The 21,858-nt window shown below is 39.4% G+C and overlaps 1 protein-coding gene across 42 annotated transcripts in view; it reads left to right on the top strand.

Moving 5' to 3' along the window:
* The window catches only part of Neb (nebulin), a 221,833-nt gene that overhangs the window by 58,947 nt on the left and 141,028 nt on the right, over positions 1-21,858 (top strand). For 41 of the 42 annotated variants that reach the window (XM_023721397.1, XM_023721387.1, XM_023721355.1 and 38 more), the window contains 16 exons: positions 3,113-3,217; positions 4,385-4,492; positions 5,256-5,567; positions 6,603-6,809; positions 7,246-7,350; positions 7,505-7,612; positions 8,254-8,565; positions 9,553-9,759; positions 10,080-10,184; positions 11,494-11,601; positions 12,992-13,303; positions 13,431-13,637; positions 14,068-14,172; positions 15,050-15,157; positions 19,041-19,352; positions 19,553-19,756. In XM_023721397.1, the coding sequence (XP_023577165.1) occupies positions 3,113-3,217; positions 4,385-4,492; positions 5,256-5,567; positions 6,603-6,809; positions 7,246-7,350; positions 7,505-7,612; positions 8,254-8,565; positions 9,553-9,759; positions 10,080-10,184; positions 11,494-11,601; positions 12,992-13,303; positions 13,431-13,637; positions 14,068-14,172; positions 15,050-15,157; positions 19,041-19,352; positions 19,553-19,756 (2,925 nt within the window). The remainder of the gene's footprint in view (positions 1-3,112; positions 3,218-4,384; positions 4,493-5,255; positions 5,568-6,602; positions 6,810-7,245; positions 7,351-7,504; positions 7,613-8,253; positions 8,566-9,552; positions 9,760-10,079; positions 10,185-11,493; positions 11,602-12,991; positions 13,304-13,430; positions 13,638-14,067; positions 14,173-15,049; positions 15,158-19,040; positions 19,353-19,552; positions 19,757-21,858) is intronic. The other variant, XM_023721393.1, reaches the window with a different exon arrangement.

Here is a 21,858-nt window from a genome sequence, read left to right as displayed (position 1 = left end):
GGAGTGGTGGGGGGCGGCCCGAGGGGCTGGAAGAGGGTCCGGCCCACGCTGCGCCTGGGCTGGGACTGGTCCCGCCGGCGCAGGGTAGCAGGAAACTCTCTGCACACTCACCGGACCTGGGCTAGGACTGGTTCTATTTTCTAAATGTCATCTGTACTGTTCATTAACAGATCCCACCCATTATACACATGAAGTGACATTGCTACTGTTTTCCTCAGCAACTCTATTGAACTGCAGAACAATCTATTTATTGCGGGAGCTGTAATAGCTCTAGTTGGGAAGGCACAATATCCTAATCCCCTGGTAGAACAGCTCCATGTTTTGAGAGGCAATCAGCATAAGACCTCAGGGGAACAGATAAGCAGTCTATTTAAAGTCATCTTGGGTCTCATTTCTGAGCCAGGAGCCTTCTTCTTTCAAAGGCTAATTTCAATGCTTAGTGCCTTTCATCATTTTGTAATTTCAGAATTCTGTTAAAATGCCCCCATCAGAAAGAAATAAGAAAAAGACAAAGCAAAGGAAGATAGGCTTTTGTTTTGTTTTGTTTTCAAATCCAAGGTTAGAAGTGGGGGACGTTTTAAGTGCTTTATTCTTTTATTTATTTTTTTTCTATGGGTGTATAATTTGGGGTACAATTTTCTTTTCTTTCTTTTATTTTATTGAGAAACCAATTTCAATGAGACAGTTTCAAAGCTGATTAATAGGACAGATTCAATAATTAATACATTGTACATTATTATCTTCTTAGTGGTTATCCATAGTACAAGAAGCAGACAGGATTTCCTGTCCAAACACTATTAGTGCACATCTTTCTTTTCATTGAATTAAGTGAAAGTAACTGTATATCTATCCTGACTCTTCTGTATATACAGATACAAAATGGTCCTTCCTTTGTATCCCCTTTTTTTGTTTAGTCCTGTCAGATATGGGTATTCCATTGGCATCTAAATACTATAGGTGCATGAATTCAGCAAAACAATCCAACACAGTCCAGCAGTCCACAATAGTAGTGAGTTATCCATAGAAGTTGTTGACTTGAGCCTTTCATAGCTCAGCATATTAATATTGTTTTACTTTTTATACCTTGTTCTTATACTTTTCTGCTGGATGGTTAAGACAAAGATAAAGCAAGACCTATATAACAAGAAATGTAACTTTTGTGTCTGATAAGGTCAGTCAAGTACCCTCAGGATTTATCCTGTATTCCTGTCCCACACTTTGTAGATCCTTTGTCAGTGTCAGCCATGTGGATGAGTCACAGCCATTGCTTGACCAATTTGCTCTCTGTGAAAGAAAGAGAGAATGTTTTCTGTCCAGGTGAATCTCCTTAGGCACACTATACATCATGAATTGCATTCCTCTGTGTCCCCATAATCTCCTTGATCAGAAAATTTGGGGCACAACTGAGTTACATGATGTTATAGTGTAGGTTCTCCTATGTCCTGAGTCTTCACTGAACCTGAAAGGCTAGGGCGAAAATGTTGGCTGACCTTGCAGCTCTTCCCTTTTTCCAATTTTTATTCTGCAAACTTAGGTTGTTAACCCTCCAGAAGAGAAGCTGATTATTACTCTGCAACATATGCAGTTTGGTTTACCCTATCTGTATAAATATCAAATATATTAGGCATAACATGGAACAGGTATTTTCCATCAAGTATTGATATGTTAAACTTTAAGTCCCTATGGAATATGAAGAAAAAATATTTCAAAAAATAGGAATAGGCACTTACATATTTTTACACATAAATTTAGAAATCTAACCATATACAGCATTGTAGCAGAACAGTCCTGTGACATTTTGTGTGTGTGTGTTTTTATTTATTACCCTTTATTTAAAAAGAAAAACTTCTACTTGAGAGATAGTATGGTAATAATTGGTATGTCATGACAAGAAGTACATATTTAGAAGACCTAATGACAAGCATTCCAAGCGTGACCCTTCTAGTACACATTGCTATCTTCAGTGCAGTTGCTTGGTTCACAGGTATCAGCATATATAGTTAGTTAGGGTGAGAATCCTACCAATTAACTACTAGTTTCAAAAACCTGCTGATGTTTCTCAGGATCATTGTTTCACCTATCTTGTGTGTAGAAATGTATGACTTTGCCTCTGTCATGTTTCCCAACTTTTCTCCTTGCCCTCTCCTCATCCAATCCTCAAGTTCTCCCTTTCCTTTTAATTTTGTTACACCTTTTTATTTGTAATTCTTCTGAGTTCTTTTTTTTTTTCTTTTGAGTTCTTATACTAGGGAGACTATATGATATTTACATATGTGGGTCTGGTTTATTTCGCTTATAAGTATATCTTCAAGTGGCATCCACTTAATTATGAAGGCTTCGAGTTTATCATTCTTTATTCAAGAATGAATAAAGGCCACCAGCCCTAGTTCTGGTTTCCTTGTCTCTGTCATGGGGCTGACAGCAGTGGTCTGTTATCTAGACTCCAACCTGTGGCCTCAACCAGCAACCTGAGAGGAGGTCTTAAACCAGGAATCATATCACACCCTTGAAAATGGAAAACATGTTAGAAGCATCTCCTTAGATTTACAATCCTAAACCGCCTAACTTGGCTGAAAAGGCCCCCCCTCCACGGCCTGCTCCCTGCTCTCTGTGACCTTCCCTGCTGCCCTGTGCACATCCAAGCCCAGGTTTCAAACTGCCCTCCGCTGCTCAGAGTGGCCAGGTGCTCCTGCCTGGGACTCTCTCCTTCCTCTGTTTGAGTGTAAGTCTTAGCTTTGCACAGAGCTTTGTGACTAGCCTTGTTCTCTGCTATCATTATTCGTTTAAAGCTCAACACACATTTTAGCTACAGTTTACAGATCACGTTTATTGTCTGCTTGTTCTAGACTGTAGGCATCAGGAAGTCAGTCTGCCTTTTTCAGCGCTTTATACCCTAGAGCCTGACACCCTACCTGGACCACAGGCCAGTGAACACGGTGGAGTGAGAAGACAAAGGTGTCAGCCGGAGATCCCACCCACCACCCTGTAGGCATTTATTTGCCTTGTAGATGGAAGTCACAAATGACAGCTTACTTTTCCGAGGAGTGGGTTCTTGGTGAAGCTTACATTTGGTTAGCTGATGACCTTTGCACGTTTCTTCCTTTGGTTGCAGCTGAACTACAAGGTGGAGGGAGAAAAAGTGAAGCACAAGTACACAATTGACCCTGACCTGCCTCAGTTCATTCAAGCCAAGGTCAACGCCATCAACATGAGCGACGTGAGTATCTGGCCCACAGCTAGTTGAGGTTGCTTATGTGGGCCTCTTCTCTCCTCTCCTCCTTACATGGTGACTCCTGTGCCCAACAGTGGAAGGGTAGTGCGTTGCATCTCCAGATGTCCCCGTCACATGGCGCTAGGCCTGAGGCCTCCCTAGGATCCTGCTTAGTCTAGATGCTTGGGGAGTACAGGCTGTGACTCATGTGTGAGTGGTAAAGTCAGTCTAGAAAATGCTGTGCTGTTCTTGAAGAAGTGAAAGAAAGTAATTAGGAAAGGTAGAAATACGTAGCCCGTGGTAAGAACAAGTATTGCTGTATACCGCTTTTGTTTCAGTTATTTACTAAAACTTGTAAAAAGAGTCCAATTAAAAAAAAAACTTTAAAAAACGAATGAGCCTATTTTGGATAATCTGGACATGGAATTGGTGATGATTATTTGGATTGTTTCCTTTAAAAAAAAAATCTTGATACATTTTGGATAACACTGTTCATTTTTTTTAAAAGATGGCTCAGTTGTTTTCCGTAACAGTTTAGGCTCTGGTTTGTCATTAAATGAACATTTTTTGGTAACCAATTCTATGCTTCAGCTCATTTAAAAATTTCCCGTAATTTTATAATAAATGAGATTGATTACAGCAGACTGGTACTACATTTGAATCTTTAATTTTAGCTTTTATAGCTGACTACAAATGCTTATTGTGAAAAGTATAAGCACTTTTTTCTCAGAAGTATTTTTGTTGGAGACAAGGTTGCTTCATAGTTGAGGCTAGAACTACAGTGTTTCTGCCCCCAAGTGCTGGAATTACAGATGTGCACTTCCATGCCTGGCTGTCTCGAAAGTATTATGTGTTTATTAAAGAAAAGTTGAACATATAGCATATAAGCATATGAAAAAACATTTTTTCATATAGTGAAAAAATAAATTAACATCTCATGTTATCTTACATTCAGAGCATTACCTTTCTGTTATTTTGTTATACACAAATATGTGTATTAAAATTGTACTTATCTGATGATTTATAAACAGCAAACTAATAGACTTGTTCTGTGAATTTTTTTACTAGAAAGCGATGTGTTTTAACAGGTTCTTAAAGGAACATTTTGGCATTATGCTTTATTTTTCTGTTAATAATGGAAAGTCACAAAATAATCTTTCTTATTGCCTAAAGGCTCATTATAAAGCAGACTGGAAGAAAACTCTTGCTAAAGGCTATGATTTGAGAGCTGATGCCATCCCCATTGTCGCTGCCAAAAGCTCAAGGAACATTGCGAGTGACGTAAGTCTAGCTTAAAAGTAGCAAATGGTCTCTCCGTGTCTTTTTAAAATCTGCTCATAAGTGTATGAGACTAGGAACTACATAAGGAAACAAAGAAAGAAATTATTATTTAAAATGTTTTCTTATATCTGAAGTACCAATAATATTTTTGTATTTCTTGTCTTAAATATTTTGAAAAGCTTAGGACAGTTGTCACAAAGAAATAATTCTATTGTGAAAAAGAGTATGCTCTTTTAATTTTATAATTTCTGCAAAGAAAAATATCTAGTGAAATAGGAATAACCAGGAAGAGTTACAAAATGAATAACAGGACCTTAGCTGTGGTTTTTTCCAATGTATGTTTTATTTTTTCAATGAATTGATAAAAATACCTTTACAGGGTAGAAATTCATTAATTTCCATTCTTTATATTAGGATTTTGTTGAAATTACTTGTGATTATGGAAATACTTTGTACAATAATGCAAAGAAGAGAAATAAGATCAAAAATATACATCAAGTATTTATTAAACTTTTTAGGAACTTTCAAGTATATTTAAAGAAAATACTTATGAACAATCTAGATATAAACTACAAATTAGTCCTTTCTTAATAACTCTCAGAGTAGGTTTCAAGGCTATTAGTTGCAATTATTTTGCTAATTGTTTGTTTAAAAACACGAAACAAATCTAGATGTTACCTAGATCCAAACAGAGCCTGACTTTTGCTTCTTATCCACATTCAAACCTCTACCCTATCAAATTCCTGTCCTTTTCTTCAAATAGTGCAAATACAAAGAGGCTCATGAGAAAGCTAGAGGCAAGCAAATTGGGTTTCTCAGTCTCCAAGATGACCCTAAACTGGTTCACTACATGAATGTGGCCAAGATTCAATCAGACCGGGAGTACAAGAAAGGCTACGAAGCCAGCAAGACCCACTACCACACGCCGCTGGATATGTTCAGCGTGACCGCTGCCAAGAAATCCCAGGAGGTTGCTACCAACACCAACTACAGACAGCCCTTCCACAACTACACGCTGCTGCCTGATGCGCTGGGTGTGGAACACTCCAGGAACGCTATGCAGATTCAGAGTGATGTATGTGCCCCTGGCTGGTAGCAGTTAGGCATTTGTTTGTATAGGTGGGAGAGAAGCACCAGAGCCACCCACTCCATTCTCAGCCTGACTGGACTCGCTGCTGTCCAGAGATCTCCTGCAGAGTTTAAGTTTTAAGGATTTCATTTATTTGGAACCACATGTGAATTTAATGTGCATATATTTTAAACTTGGGAGCATATGGTGCATTGTATGAAAATTTCAAAGGCTTAAGTATGTGATACCTTTCTTTTTAATGTGTTTAGTACAGGGTCCACAAGGTCTCACTACACAGATTGGACTCGTAATGATTCTCCTGTTCTCAGCCTCCAAAGCTATGGGATTACAGGCATGTGCCACCTTGCCCAGTCTTAATCATCGTCTCAGTGCACCCTGGGGACAAGGCTGGCACAGCACGTCAGGGATTGAACCCTGCTCCCTGCATCTGCCTAAGCAGACACTAATCCACTGAGCTATCTGGATGGCCACATGATACTTTCTTAATGCAAAATTCATTAACTTTCATTTCTTTTCTTTAAGAAAGCCAGTTTATGGACTGGGAAATAGCTCAGTGGAATAAGTGCCTATCTGGTAAGCACAAGGTCTTGAGTTCAGTCCTTGGCACCAAAAAACAAAGAAAGCCAATTTTTTGGCTGGGCGTGGTGCTGCCTGACTGTAACGCAGCACTCGAGAGGCTGAGGGATCACTGAGTTGAAGCCAGCCTAGCTACACAGGGAGCTCAAGGCCAGCCTGAACTGCAATAGTGAGACCCTCTCTCAAAAATAAATAAATCAAATAAACACACAAATAAATAAACATCAATTTTTAAAGGAAGTGTTAAGTCAGGATTCTGTCTAAAACCATGTATACAATCATTTTCTTAATCATAATTTTTCTAAAAGCCCACAGAGAGTACAAGTCAGGCTTTCTATTCCTCCCTTCTGCACTCTCCCTTCTTTTCTCCTTGATAATAAGTCATGTAGCCAAAGAAACTCAAGCCTTGCCTCTTTCTGAAATGAAAATTCCTCTCTTCTAAAGAATCTCTACAAATCTGACTTCACAAACTGGATGAAAGGGATTGGCTGGGTGCCCATAGAGTCCCTGGAGGTGGAGAAGGCAAAGAAAGCAGGAGAGATTTTGAGTGAAAAGAAATATCGCCAGCACCCCGAGAAGCTGAAGTTCACCTATGCTATGGACACAATGGAGCAGGCGCTGAACAAAAGCAACAAACTGAATATGGACAAGGTAAAGCCCACCCGCGGCCCCGCCAGGCCCTCAGGCTGCTCCGGCCAGTGAGCCTGGCACTGGCTGCAGACCTCTTCAGCTTTCTTTTCTTTCTGAGGCCTTGTTGATGGTAGCGGCGGTGGGAGTTCCAGCGGGTGTGGCACCTTCTCTCTTCTGGTGTATCTCTCTGCACACCACACTGAGCATACAACATAACTATACAGGGCCACACAGTAATGCAGTGAAGGCAAAAGAGCAAGTTTTGTTTCGATGGAGAGGGCTCCCTTCTTGATTATCATTCTCCTTGTATATTTGTTGTCCCTAGATGGTCCTGTTTCATCCATTTTCTAGTGTCAAGTTTAACCTCTTCCACCATGGAGATGTGATTCTCTTTTTCTTGTTAGCATGACTGCAAACTTGCTCTGCCTAACCACCCCCCATCTCTTTCTTTTTGTAGAAACGCTACACTGAAAAATGGAACAAAGATAAGATGACCATTCACGTCATGCCAGATACTCCAGACATTTTACTCTCCAGAGTAAACCAAATCACCATGAGTGATGTAAGCAGATCAACAACAAAAAATGGGGTCGGACGGGTGGAGGAAAAGAATACTTAGGAAATGTCTAGCTTCTACATGACAGCCACTTTGGAATCAGGGTCCCCATTCAAACCCAAGTAATAAGATGTTATTTGATTTCTGTCTCATTACCTAGAAACTGTACAAAGCTGGCTGGGAAGAAGAAAAGAAGAAAGGCTATGACCTAAGGCCTGATGCCATCTCAATAAAGGCTGCAAGAGCCTCTAGAGACATCGCCAGCGATGTAAGCACGTCACCTAGCCCTTCTTTAGGCTGTATGAAGGACAGCAAATGAGCCCGGCTTATGTGTATTCAGGGGCTGGGGTCAGTTTCAATCAGTCTGGGGGACATCAGGTCACATAACCCACAAGATACCTCCCTTTGCTCTCTAATCAAGTTCAAGTACCGTTAATCATTTTTTCATTATTCATTGTAAAAAGTGACTGGGTTTTGTTTTAGTAAGAAGATTTTTGAGTTTTGAAATCATTTATGAATACTTCCACACAAATGGAAGGATGCCATCTCCACATTTTGCCCAGGGGACCACAACCAGACTCTTCATTCACATTAAAGAGGCACTATCAGCAGTCATGCCTACACCCTCTTCTGTGCTTACATATTTGAGTAGAAAGAACTGCTTCCTCCATCACCTTCTGCCAATTTATTTTTTATGTCTATTTAGCTCTGAGATTATTTTCTTTCCACAACTCAAATACAGGACAAAATTTGAAGGATAAAGCCTTTTTTGCCCCGCCCTGGTGACCCTTCCCAGCCTAATTCTAGAGGAGCTCTGAAATATAAGGTGCCAAAGCCAATCACACCTAGTGAATGGTATTTGTTCATTTTCATCCATTTCTATGGTTGTGGGTTTTTTTCTTTTCACAGTACAAATACAAGCAAGCCTATGAACAAGCCAAGGGGAAACACATTGGCTTCCGGAGCCTAGAAGATGACCCCAAGTTGGTGCATTTCATGCAAGTGGCCAAGATGCAGTCAGATCGGGAATACAAGAAGGGATATGAGAAATCCAAGACCTCATTCCACACCCCAGTGGACATGGTCAGCGTGGTGGCAGCAAAGAAGTCTCAGGAAGTGGCTACTAATGCCAATTACAGGAACATAATTCACACCTACAACATGCTTCCTGATGCTATGAGCTTCGAATTGGCCAAGAATATGATGCAGATCCAAAGTGATGTATGTGACAGCCACAGCATTTAAGCAAATCATCAATGATTCTTAAAATTTTGAAAAAAAATTCATGGGCAGTTTCCTGATTGTGGTGTTCTGCTTGTTGCCCTAGATAGAATTTAACTCTTTTAATGAAAGCAGAACAACTCAAGAAACTAAAGTCTTACTTCCTACTTTAGTTTCTATGGGCTTTTGAATACAGCAACAGAGCAAATGAGACTTGGTTTCCAGATGAATGTACTGAGGAAAATAAGCCTAACAAAGGGGATCAAATGCACTAAGGCTCCTGACAGGAACAGCAGTGAGGAAGCTCCAAAGCTCCGGCTCCCCACTCCCAGTGAGCTTCCTTCTCACCGCTTCTATCTTTGCTGTTGCCTATCTGATTGAACAAATATTGAGGAGCTCATGACTGAGACAGGCTTGGGCATGAATACAGCTGCAGAGGCGACTTGGTGCTGGGGGAAGTGAACTTAAATTACCAACCAAAAGCAGACCCCACTGAGTCAAGCCTACATTTCTCTTTGGGGATGTGAAATTGAGCTAATGTTTGCTGGGGTGGTGCATCAGTGCCTAATGAAAGTAACTATGGTACAGTGGTGGAGAGAAAGGGCAGAGCTGAGGAGAAGATAGAAATTTGCACCAAGTCCCACTGAGGTTTCTGTTGTGCCCAGGAGAAGGGTAATGGTAGGAGGCGATCAGATTTACATAGGGAGAGAAACAGGGCTTCCAAAAGCTCCAAGGGAACTTAGAAGCTCCTATGGGAGAGATCAGCATCGTCAACTTTGCCTAGTCACATGGCAGATTAGTCTTTCAGGTATTTCTAGCACTTTTTCTTTATGAAGGCATTAAGAAAAACAGACCACAAAGACATTTCTGTGTATTTTTAATTTTCCATGCAAAAAAATATAGAAAATATTTGAATTTCAATATGCTATTAGTTGAAAACTGAAGTTTTCATTTCCTCTCAATAGTGAATGTTTTCCCTTTTGGCAGAATCAGTACAAAGCTGATTATGCTGACTTCATGAAGGGCATTGGCTGGCTCCCTCTGGACTCCTTGGAAGCTGAGAAGAACAAGAGAGCCATGGAGATCATTAGTGAAAAGAAGTATCGGCAGCACCCAGACACTTTGAAGTACTCCACACTGATGGACTCAATGAACATGGTTTTGGCCCAGAATAATGCAAAAATTATGAATGAAGTAAGTCTTTCAATAATGTAGTACTTTATGCACATCAAAGAGAATCAGTTAAGAGGGATCATATCTGCGGTTTACTTTAGTTGGGAAAAGGGTCTTAGTATTTAAAACGAGCAATAATTACCAATTAGTGCCCCCTCCAATGTCCAGCGAATCCTCCTATCTCACCAACATAACAAAATAAATAGGGAACCTTTCTTTGAAATGAGTCAGTCCCATTTGTCTAAGGTGAGGATGAGAAAAAGTACCTGACACTGAACCATCAGAGTGCCTGAAAACAGCTCCTTTGAAGATTTAAAAGACTACCTACATTTTTCCCCCAGCACCTCTACAAACAAGCCTGGGAAGCTGACAAGACCAAAGTCCACATCATGCCTGACATCCCTGAGATTATTTTGGCAAAGGCAAATGCAATCAACATGAGTAATGTAAGTACAGTTTCCCTGTTGGCATCTTTCTCCCCAGCTTGTTTGAACTAGTAAACACAAATTTAACTAATCAATGTCTCTTTCAATTATAAATGCAAATGTTTAAAAATTATAGTGGAATCTACAAATGAGAATTGTTCCCTTTCTAATCTCTCTCTGCTAAGAGTTGGGCCATATTTTTCTTTCTTTCTTTCTTTCTTTCTTTCTTTCTTTCTTTCTTTCTTTCTTTCTTTCTTTCCTCCTTCCTTCCTTCCTTCCTTCCTTTTTTTCTTTTCTTTTTTTTTTGCCAGAATCAGAGATTGAACTCAGGCCCTTGAGCTTGCCAGGCAAGCGCTCACTCTACTGAGCCATCTCCCTGGCCCCCGGAGTTGGGCCTTTTGATTGAGATTGGGACAAGCAGTTTTGATTGAGATTGGGACAAGCAGTGAGGAATTTGAAGAGTGATTGGGTTTTCTTGTGGGGCAAGTATTCATCAAACTAAGAGGCTTGCAAGGAGAAGAAGGGCTTGCAGCCAGAAGAGAAGGAAAAGAAAGAGACAGTCCTAGGACACACTGGCAGAGAGCCCTTCCTGCACACTTCTGATATGATCCTAACGAAGGGCTTAAATGGAAAGGGAAGATAAACAGTTTGAAGACATTAAGGCAAGCTCTAAAACAAGAAATGTGGAACACTCATTAGCAAATGCCTTGCTGTTTTATTTCATTTCTTGTTCTTCCTGGCCATAATTGCTAGGAAATTCTCTGATCCTCTTCTTGGTTTGAATTCCATGGCAATTTGGAATCGCTGACTTCTCAAAATTATAGAATCTACATATTTTTATACTTTACAGAGCCTGTTATAGGGGCCAGGGAGATGGCTCAGTAGAATAAGCACTTGTCTGGCAAGTGCAAGGGCCTGAGTTCAATCCCTGGTTCTGAAAAAAAAAACAAAAAAAAACAAAAAAAAAACAAAACCAGAGCCTGTTATAATTTAGTGAAGTTTTCTTTTGACAAATGAAGATGGCTATACTTTAGTTTTCCTTAAACTTTTATTTGAGAAAGTACTCAATAAGAATCTACTTCATACCCTTAGTGTATATTTACAGTCTTGGTAGAGATCAAACTTTTTTTGCTGGTGGCTGCTTGATATTTAAATCTGTACATTTTTTCCAAGCACAGTTATGGTGCTTATGAGAACATTAAGCCCCTGAACTACCAAAAAGCCTTCTGCCTAAAATAAAAAATAATGTCACAGTGCTAGTTTACTCTTCCGGAGTAAATGCAGGCTTTCCTATGTAGAGGAAAACCATTGCCTTTGCTTGTCTTTACAGAAACTCTACAAGCTTTCTTTGGAAGAGTCTAAAAAGAAAGGTTACGATCTCAGGACAGATGCAATTCCTATCAAAGCTGCCAAGGCCTCACGGGACATCGCAAGTGACGTAAGTGTGCAGGCAAGCAGTGACCACACTGCAAGTTTCTAGTCAACTAGAATAGGAAGAACTGAATTCTGGAAACACTGAGTCCGTCAAAAATGAGGGAGGAAAGTGCTCCTGTTGACAGTAACCTCACTGGGTCCTGTGTATGTCTTTACTCTTGTTTGTGTGTTTTCCCTGGCATTGTGAAAAACACCACAATGCTATGTCATGACTCCATAGGTGTTAGCTCCCTGCCTCAGGAGGTCTAGGTGAACTTCCTTGAGTTCTGTCACCAAGGCTATGGCTTGTAGAAAACTCTTCTTGGTGAAAGACTTATGTCGTTCTTGTCTCTGCCTCTTGGAATTTGACTTCCTAACAAAATGTCTCATACAGCATTGAGCTGGAGTTGCTCATCCTTTGGGCTTGTGACAGTAATTTTTATCTAATCAAAAATTTTGAAAGCCAGCTGTTAAGCCATTTCTACCTTAACATCAGCTGTGGTAGATAATTTATACTACAGCAATTGTCAAACACTACAAATCAGTGCCTTTACCCCACCCAGGAGAAAGCTAGTATGTCAGTATAACATTGTCACAATATGTCTCCTATAAGAAAGTGAGCTCATTTACTTGGTTGTTTCCACCGGAAATCCGATCCCAGTGAGCATTTAATGACGGGGTAATGGAAGGAGCATTCTTCAATACACGCCTTCCTAGCTCCTCCCACTTGCAATTTCCTCTTCCATGTCTGTTCTTCACTATCCCAACCTATATAGCACTTCCATGGCCCCTTCACTATCCTGAGAATCCCACATTCTCACTCCATGACACTGAATTTGTCTTTTCTGGCTCCTATTTCATGAGGAGAGAGGCAGAATGAGAAATTTTCTGTGGGTTATAATCTCCCCTCAATAGAGTTTGAGGTGCTAAATAATAAAAATTTCTTCCATATTACACCAGTTTAGAGATTCTTAAAAGTAACTGAGTTCCACAAACATAAATAAAGCTGCCCTAAAATTATACTGTGTGTTTCATAGTTGAACCTATTCTCATCAACACATGACTGGATCACTGATTTCTCAGAGTAGTATTAAACCACTTGGATCATCTGTTATTTTCTGCATTCTTATTTTTATAACATACTGTGCATAACTTAGTGAGCACAGTGCAGCATCATAAGATCTGGGTTCTAATCCTTATTCACTTGAGCAAATCATACACCTCTCTGATTTCAGATTGTATTCACCTATTACATGGATGCAATAATAGAATTTTGGTATTTACCTTACGCGGTATAATTTTAAGAAGCAAGTAACAAAGATAAATGTCCAAAATGTGTTTGTACACTGTAGTGCTCTATATAAGAATCATTTTTAGTGAATTATTGCTTATACATACTCATATTTCCTTCACAGTATAAATATAAGTACAATTATGAAAAGGAGAGAGGAAAAATGGTCGGCTTCCGCAGCCTTGAGGATGATCCCAAACTAGTCCATTCCATGCAAGTGGCTAAGATGCAATCTGATCGAGAATACAAGAAAAACTACGAGAAGACAAAGACCAGCTACCACACCCCTGCTGACATGCTCAGTGTCACCGCTGCAAAGGATGCCCAAGCTAACATCACCAACACTAACTACAAGCACCTGATCCACAAGTACATCCTCCTGCCTGATGCGATGAACATCGAGCTGACCAGGAACATGAATCATATACAGAGTAACGTAAGGCTTTCTTCTATCTAGGTGATACAGTTGAGCTTCTAGCATGAGAAGGGGGATCACAGTCCTACATGCCCTAATCTTGTGTTTACACTGAGGAGGCAGAGTTTGCATTATTTTCTCTTTCTAGAATGAATATAAACAAGACTACAATGAATGGTACAAAGGCCTTGGCTGGAGTCCAGCTGGTTCCCTAGAAGTGGAGAAGGCCAAGAAAGCCACAGAATATGCCAGTGATCAGAAATATCGCCAGCATCCTAGCAACTTCCAGTTTAAGAAGCTGAATGATTCCATGGACATGGTGCTTGCAAAGCAGAACGCGCATACCATGAACAAGGTAGGGGCTTGCCACTTGTGCAGCTCTGCCATGAGGGAAGGCTAGCAGGCTCTGGTCTTTGGGAAATTTGGCCCAGGCCCATCACTTCTAGGCAGAGGCAAACACTTTGGGGGCATCCCACATACCATTTTCTAAAGTTCATCTCCTGTACTTCCTCCCCTTACCCTTCTAGTTGGGGTAGAAATCACTTTGAATTTTTAATGATTACATCTGAACTACTTTCAATGAATTCTAGCTGATGAAAAATACTTGAAACAATATTTTTTAAATCTGAGTTTGTATTTTTAAACATTTCTTCTGAATCATATCTTATTTTATTATTTACTATTTCATATTGAGTATATTTAAGTACCGTGTATATTTATTTTTCCTTGTTTCTCCAAAACAGTTATTCATACTTCAAGTATCTCTTTTTCCCCCTACTTTCTAGCACTTATACACTGTTGATTGGAATAAGGATAAGACCAAGATTCATGTGATGCCTGATACACCAGATATTCTCCAAGCCAAGCAGAACCGAACACTCTATAGTCAGGTAAAAGTATACAAATACTACTTTTGTGTTTTGTCATAAAGCTTATAAAACTTATAAAATGGTTTAATAGTAAATGGAAGTGAATGAGTAGCCTAGGGAGACTGCAGAAGGCTTTGGCTAGGGCTGCGTGGTCCAAAGAGGCAGATACTGACTACATCTGTTTTGTTGATCTCTATGCTCATTGTGCTTGGTACGAAGCAGGAAATCAACAAATACTGAATCAACAAAAAAATTATATCAAACAGACTTGGTATGAATTTTGGCTTTGTCAGTTAAAATTTGCATATTGTGGGCAAATTTTCTACATGTCTAAACATCAGTTTGCTCATTCCTAAAACTGAGACCATAAAATTGCCTATGACATTGGGTTGTCATATGGGTCAAATGAGAAATTTCATGTAAGGCTCTGAGCTTAGTTCCTGGCTTAGGGAGGATACATGATGTCAATTTGCTTTTTTGTTACTACTAGTTTTAACTCAGAGAAGCTAACTCACTTTCATCTTTTAGCTAAATAGAATCACTTAGATAGATTATTGTGTTAGTGTTTATTAAGATCACAGTTAACAAGCAGCTGTGAACAGGTAACTGATATACCTGATATGACCACATTGGTGCTGAACAGTAAAGACTATGGTCAAGGGTGGGACAAGGGTGGTCTCAGAACCAAAAAATAAAATATGAAGCTGGTCACATGATGCTGTCAGAACTTTCCTAAGCTACCACAACACCTGTATTGTTTGCATCCATATCTTTAGAGATAGGCTAGATGATGTTAGAACCTGATATCTGCTTTCTGCTTAAACTTTTGCTTAATAATTAATTCATCATGCTTTTTAGTATAGAAGGAAGAATGCTAATGAATTTCTTAAATTTTTAGAAACTCTATAAACTTGGGTGGGAAGAAGCTTTGAAGAAAGGCTATGACCTCCCAGTGGATGCAATTTCTGTGCAGCTGGCCAAAACATCAAGGGACATCGCTAGTGATGTAAGTACTGGTTTGAGTTGTATAAAGATAATTTTATCTGAATCAGGTGATTTAATGTTGGAAACTACTTTTATAGATAAACTTTACTTTTGTTGTTCCCTTTGTCTGCAACTCCCTTCACTTATCCAGAATACATTCTTCTTTCTCCCTATTTGCACATCAAAAGGGGCTTCCCAGATTACATCAACAGGGGTGCCAGCTAGTGGATCTCAGCCCAAACCCCTAAGATCCATTGCACTAAGGTGCTGGGTTTCAAGATGTTACAAAGGAACCAGAGATTTCAGCTTGTTCTTACTTTGTCTGAAATGGATTTTTCTGATCTCTCCTGGCCTTTTGTGTAAAAAGTCAAAATGTCAGATAATAAATCAGCTTCCAGAGCCCTTGCCATATTTGGGAACCATTCATTATTTTTATTTCATCCCCTCCTTGCTGTGTTAGTCAGCTGTTCATGGCTGTGACAAAACACCTTAGAATAAACCTAAAGGAGGCAAGCTGTATTGTGGCTCCTGATCCTCAGAGGCTTCAGAATCCATGGCCACTAGGTGCTGTTGTTTCTGCAACCGTGGTAAGGCGGGGACCTTGTGGTGAAATGAGGCAGCGCACCTAACGGCACATAGGAGGCAGAGAAAGGGAAGAACGGTGGGAGGGAATGAGAAGGAGGGCACGATTTTACAGCAAAGCCCCTCTTCCAAATTCACTGTGGCATAGAACCAACCACACTTGATGAGATCAGTGCCTCCTAAGCCAGTACCCTCGCAGTGGAGGCCCCACCTCTGAATACTGCCCCACTACCGACCAACCCTCCAACATGTGAATCATTGCAAATCCAAACTGCAACACTCAAATTTACAGGTTATAGCAAAGTAGCTTGGGGAGTGGAAAATCCAGAAATGTTCAGGTTCTTAGATGTAGGAACCAGGGGTCCTAACTCTTCTTTCTGCCGGATGTCTGCTCCAAAGTTCATAGAACAAGAACCCTTGTGCTCCAGAAGGCAGTATCCAGCTATGCTGCAAAGGGTACTTCACATCTCTGGGGAGGAAACTGGCTATGGCCTTCCCTGAGTCATTAGATTTTGATAAATACTGCATTTCATGTTCTGCATAGACCATATATGTCATTTAGTTGATCCCAAAAATTAACCAGAAAACCTCGGAGGATCTTAGGGAGCACAATCTCTTAATCAGAAGCTTTAAAACAAAACAATGAGGATTTGGCTCAATATGCACAGTGGAAAGAGTGCCTAAAGACAGGCCCTGCCAACAAATTCTAAGGCTACAAAGAAAGATCCTTTCTAACTCAATTGCAGCATTCTAGAAATAGTGAAAAATTAATTTGATGATATTATTTACCATCTGTCTTGCAGGTCAATATCTCATTAAAATAAGCCAATGCTGACACTGAGAAAGGTTCTACAATCTGAGGTACAGGATCTCAGGATAAATCCTGAGGGAATTTCACTGAACTTATCAGACCCAAAAGTTACAACTCGTTGCATAGGCCTTGCTTTATCTTAGTCTTAACCATCCAGCAGAAAAGTATAAAAATGAAGTATAAGAAGTAAAGCCATGTTGAGCTGTAGGGGACTCAGGTCAACAATTTCTGACATTGCCAGTGAAGTGGAAGACCCAATACTATTATGGACTACTGGACTCTTTTAGAATATTTTGCTAAGTTTACACACCTATAGTATTCAAATAATGGAACTTAACAAAAAAAGGGGATACAGATGAATGTCCATTTTGTATCTGTGCATTCAAAGTGGTTAGGATAGATATATAGTTACATTCTCTTAATGAATAGAGGGATTTGTTCTAATGGTGTTTGTAAATAGGATATCATGTCCGCATCTTGTACAGCAATTAACCACTAGGAAGAATGTATGCAATGTGTTAATTATTGAAACTGTCCTACCAATTTGATTTGAAACTGTCTCATTGCTATTTGTTTATCAATAAAATTATGGGAAAAAATAAAAATAAAATAAGCCGATGTTGTGACAAACCGAAAGCAATAATGGTGCTTGAATGTTCCCCAGAAAGTAACCGCATTTTTCATTTAGCATTGTGTGCTAAAGACAGTTTAGGGACTGAAGAAATAGCATCAATAATTTGGAAACAAGGCAACATTTGATAGCACTTAATTTCTTTTCTTCTGAGCCTATTGGTTAGAATGTACCCTAAAATTAAATTAACTATAAGTGAATTTTCCCACTATTGTAGAAATTGCATTTCTTCTCAGGTTTTAAATGGTTCTTATAACTATAAAAGTGCAGAGAATTAGAGCTATCTTTGAATATATAATTTAATAAGCTAGAGTGATAGAATCTAGAGTTAGAAGATAAGACAAAGTTATTTAACCCAATCTCCACTCCACACCCTAGCTTCCCTCTCTCTCCAGCAGTCTGGTTATGTGAATATCTACAAATGTAAGAATTCAGGGGTTTTTCCTTGTTGGACCACCTCTGATTGTCATGTGCTTCCTTATTTCAACCTTAAACTGTACTGATAATTCTAGGCTGCTGTTCTAGAACATCAAAAAGTAGGATCTACTTCATCTTTCTTGAAACATTTCTAGTTTCTTGTTTTGGTTTTAGTTTTATAAGTTCCAGAGTCTGATAATTTTACTAATAGTTTATCTTGCTTTTTTAAAAAATATTTTAAACTTTTCAAGATTTAATGTTGTTTGGTTGGCCTGGAAGACCAGAGTAAAAGAGTTTTGGGTGGGTATTTATATGAACTCCATATAGAATTTATGGTAATACTTCTTTGTTCTGAGATGAGGTATTGGTATATAGTCCAAGCTGGCCTTGAACTCACTGTAAAGCCCTGACAGGCCTTGAACTCACAATCTTCCTGCCTCAGCCTCTTCTGCCCTGGGATTGCAGGCATATACCACCATGCCCAGCTTGAACTACTTTTTTATAAGCCATTTTATCAGATTGTCCATATTGAGGGAATAGTCAACTAAAATCCCTAAGTGTTTTTAATATGCATAAATAGGAATCTAGGTATCATGAAGCTGTATAAACTATTTCTCAAGCTATAATATGTATTTAGCACCTAACATCAAAGAAAACACCATTACATTTATTGTTATTATTATCTCTAGTACAAATACTATTTTCACATTTGAACCTACAAGTAGGATTTAATTATTATTCTATTAAATTTACATAATTCATTTTTACCCATTTGGCATTGTGGTGAGCTCCTGTATAATTTTATTTTTCATTATTTCAATTAACATGTTTAAGCCATTTGTGGCTGATACAGATAGACATCCCAAGCAAAACAAGATTGTAGGATATATGGCAGACCTCTAAAAATCCTGCGATTGAATAAAGTAATCTACAGTTTCAGGCCTATTCATTAAGTCATGTACTTTTTTAGTCTTTCTTCCATTCAGTGCATATGATATTATTTCATGACATTATTCATGTAAATAAATTAGCAAGGATTTTATTACATGCTATCCTAACCAATTCTTTTTTTTTTTTTTTTTTTTTTTTTTTTTGTGGTACTGGGCATTGAACTCAGGACCCTGCGCTTGCCAGGCAAGCACTTATTCTACTGAGCTATCTCCCCAGGCCCACATGCTGTCCTAAACTCACTATACACAATCCCTAGCACCTCCAAGCATATGTTTCTTCCTCTAGTTGAACTAACTTCTCATGGTGACCTCTCTTGACACTCAGCTTCCCTAGGTTGTTTGGAAGGTTCTGCTTAACCAGGGGTTACTTAAGTAACAAAACAGTATTTTACTAAGATAGACCAGGTGGTACTTCTCTTATTTGTTTTGGAATATAAATATGAGCTAAAGCAAACTGAGCTTAAGTAGGCCTTTGCTTGTGTTCCTAAAAGAATCTTCTTTCCTCCAATTTCAGTTTAAATATAAACAAGGCTACCGGAAGCAGCTTGGACACCATATTGGATTCCGGAGTTTGCAAGATGACCCCAAACTTGTATTGTCTATGAACGTAGCCAAAATGCAGAGTGAAAGAGAGTATAAGAAAGACTTTGAGAAGTGGAAAACCAAGTACACAAGTCCTGTGGACATGTTGGGTGTGGTGCTGGCCAAGAAATGCCAGGCCTTGGTTAGCGATGTGGACTACAGGCACCACTTACATCAGTGGACATGCCTGCCCGACCAGAATGATGTTATCCAAGCTAAAAAAGTGTATGAACTACAGAGTGAGGTCAGTACCTACTAACTTCAGTAGTTTATATATTAATTCCTAGTCTACATTAATGGTTATTTCGTAATAGAAAAACAAAAACTCAAAAGAAGAATTATCACTGAAGATCTGGAACACACTTGATTGTTATACATAAGATCACCTCAGTAAGGGGTCCAGGTAAGGATGGGACTTTGATGGCTTGCTTTGTGCTTTCACAGAATTTGTATAAGTCTGACCTGGAGTGGCTGAAGGGCATAGGATGGAGTCCACTGGGTTCTTTGGAAGCAGAAAAGAATAAGCGGGCTTCAGAAATCATCAGTGAAAAGAAATATCGTCAGCCTCCAGACAGAAACAAGTTTACCAGCATTCCTGATGCCATGGACATAGTTCTGGCAAAGACAAATGCCAAAAATCGGAGTGATGTGAGTACTGCTTTAGAAATCAATGGAGTAGAATGTGGCGCTTGCTACCTGCAAGTTGCTCAATAACATTGGCTTACTGAGTCAGTACACAATAGAGCTTTGCACCTCATGCTCCAGCAGTGTTTTCTGTTGGTTCGCTGTATTTGAATTGTCAACCACTCTACACTGAATAGCATAAAACAGTTTAGTATTAATTTTAGTGACCCAAAGCTTATTTATTTATTTAGCTAACCAGAATATAAGGAGAAAGTTATTGAACATACATTGTTTTCTTTGAAATTTTAATTCATTAAAGACCTAGATTTCTTGTTGTCAGAACAGCAGAATTTATACAGGGAGAGATTTGAAATACCTTGCAAAAGCACAGTGGAAATGTTATAAAGAGTACATTTTCTGACAAGTGCTCAAAATGCATATAATGCTGGATTGAGATAAATTGGCAATATTATAGTACAGTAAATAAGTATATTTTTCATCTTTAACTTGGTTCCTTCAGCACTGGTATTAGTGCCTGATGCATAACAGGTGTGCAATAGTATTTATTGAATGAAATAAGTGAGAGATATCAGTGTGGAATAATTTTATACAGAGAAGGGGATGACCATTAAGCACTACTGAAAACCTAACCCTGAAGAGATTTATGTACCATGTACAAGCCCATAATCACTTTTTGCCCAGTAAGCATTGCTGAGCTTCTCTTTCTACCCAGCCCCTCACAGACCCTGCTATTTTGTTCCTAAGTCAGAGCTGACCTGTAAGCTTCATTTTGACTGTCTAAGTATCTGGTTTTTTATTGTTATTATGGTGACAGTTTGGATCCAATCAACTGATTAGAAAAGCTTAAAATTACGAAAAAGTATTTCATTTTTCTTAAAACTCTTTTTTCTCTCCATTAAACAAAAGAGAAAAACTGAATTAATAGTAGATCAACAGAGATGCCCTAGATCATATAACTGATCAACATATCCTGGTAGTAAGTCCCAACTGCAAGGATGCTGAGATCCACTCCCCCTTGGCCAGCTATTCCTTCTTTCTAGTGCACTGACCCATCTATGGCAGTAGAGACCAGATTAGGATTTTTTCCTGTATTCCATGAGATGAAACTGGTACACACCATTGAAGAACTAGTTTAGTTTAGTGGTTCCCTACCAGGGAGAATTTTGTCTCACAGGAGACCTTTTATAACATCTAAAAACGGGGCTGGAGAGATGGCTCAGTGGTCTAAAGCACCTACTTGGAACAAGCTTGGCAAAGCACAGGGACCGCGGTTCAATCCTCCAGCCCCACATGCCAGCCAGCCGCGCCCCCTGGTGGGCTGAGCTGGCCACACACACACACACACACACACACACACACACACACACTAAAATGTTAAAATAAAAAAAAAATAACATCTAAAAACACTTTTGCAGGCCACTCATGGGAGGGGCATGCTACTTGTCCACAGTGACTAGAAATCAGGGGTGCTGCTTAAAATCACAATGCACAAGGTAGCCCTTTCAATAATCACCTAGAATATAACATGAGTACTTATGAGGCTAAGAGACTCTGTTGTTCTTAATCAAAAAAGCTGGTGTAGAATGGCGGTAAAATTACTACATGAAAATCAATGAGCTTAGCTCTGTTTTGGTCCTGAAAGTCTTCATGAGTTTATCTGGGTTGTATTTACTGGTGTAATCACGTTAAAAAAGAAGAAAAATGCCAGCCCATCTTACATTCTCTTGTTCTTCCTTTTTTTCTTCCTCTTCCCTCTTTCTCTTCATTTGTCTCCTACCTATGTCTATATGAGGAAGAAAATTGCTTCATGATGCCTTTTACCCCTAAATACTTCATAGAGGGCCAACCGAGTAGCTCAGCAGATTACAGTGCCTGCTTAGGCAGACACAGGAGCCAGGAGTTCAATCCCTGGGCCTGCTGTGCTGGCCGGCCCCAGGGGCTTACTGAGACAGTGACTGAGACTGGACATGGTGGCACATGCCTGTAATTCCAGCTCTTGGGAGGCTGTAGACAGGAGGATCCCTACAAATCCAGTCTCCACAGTGAGATCCTGTACATGCTGTACAACCTGTTCTAAATACAAAAACAGAAAAAAAAAAAAAAAA

This window comes from Octodon degus, unplaced genomic scaffold (assembly GCF_000260255.1).
Source record: "Octodon degus isolate 3935 unplaced genomic scaffold, OctDeg1.0 scaffold00082, whole genome shotgun sequence".
In the NCBI taxonomy this organism is placed as follows: Eukaryota; Metazoa; Chordata; class Mammalia; order Rodentia; family Octodontidae; genus Octodon; species Octodon degus.
This window is presented reverse-complemented; position numbering and strand designations above follow the sequence as displayed.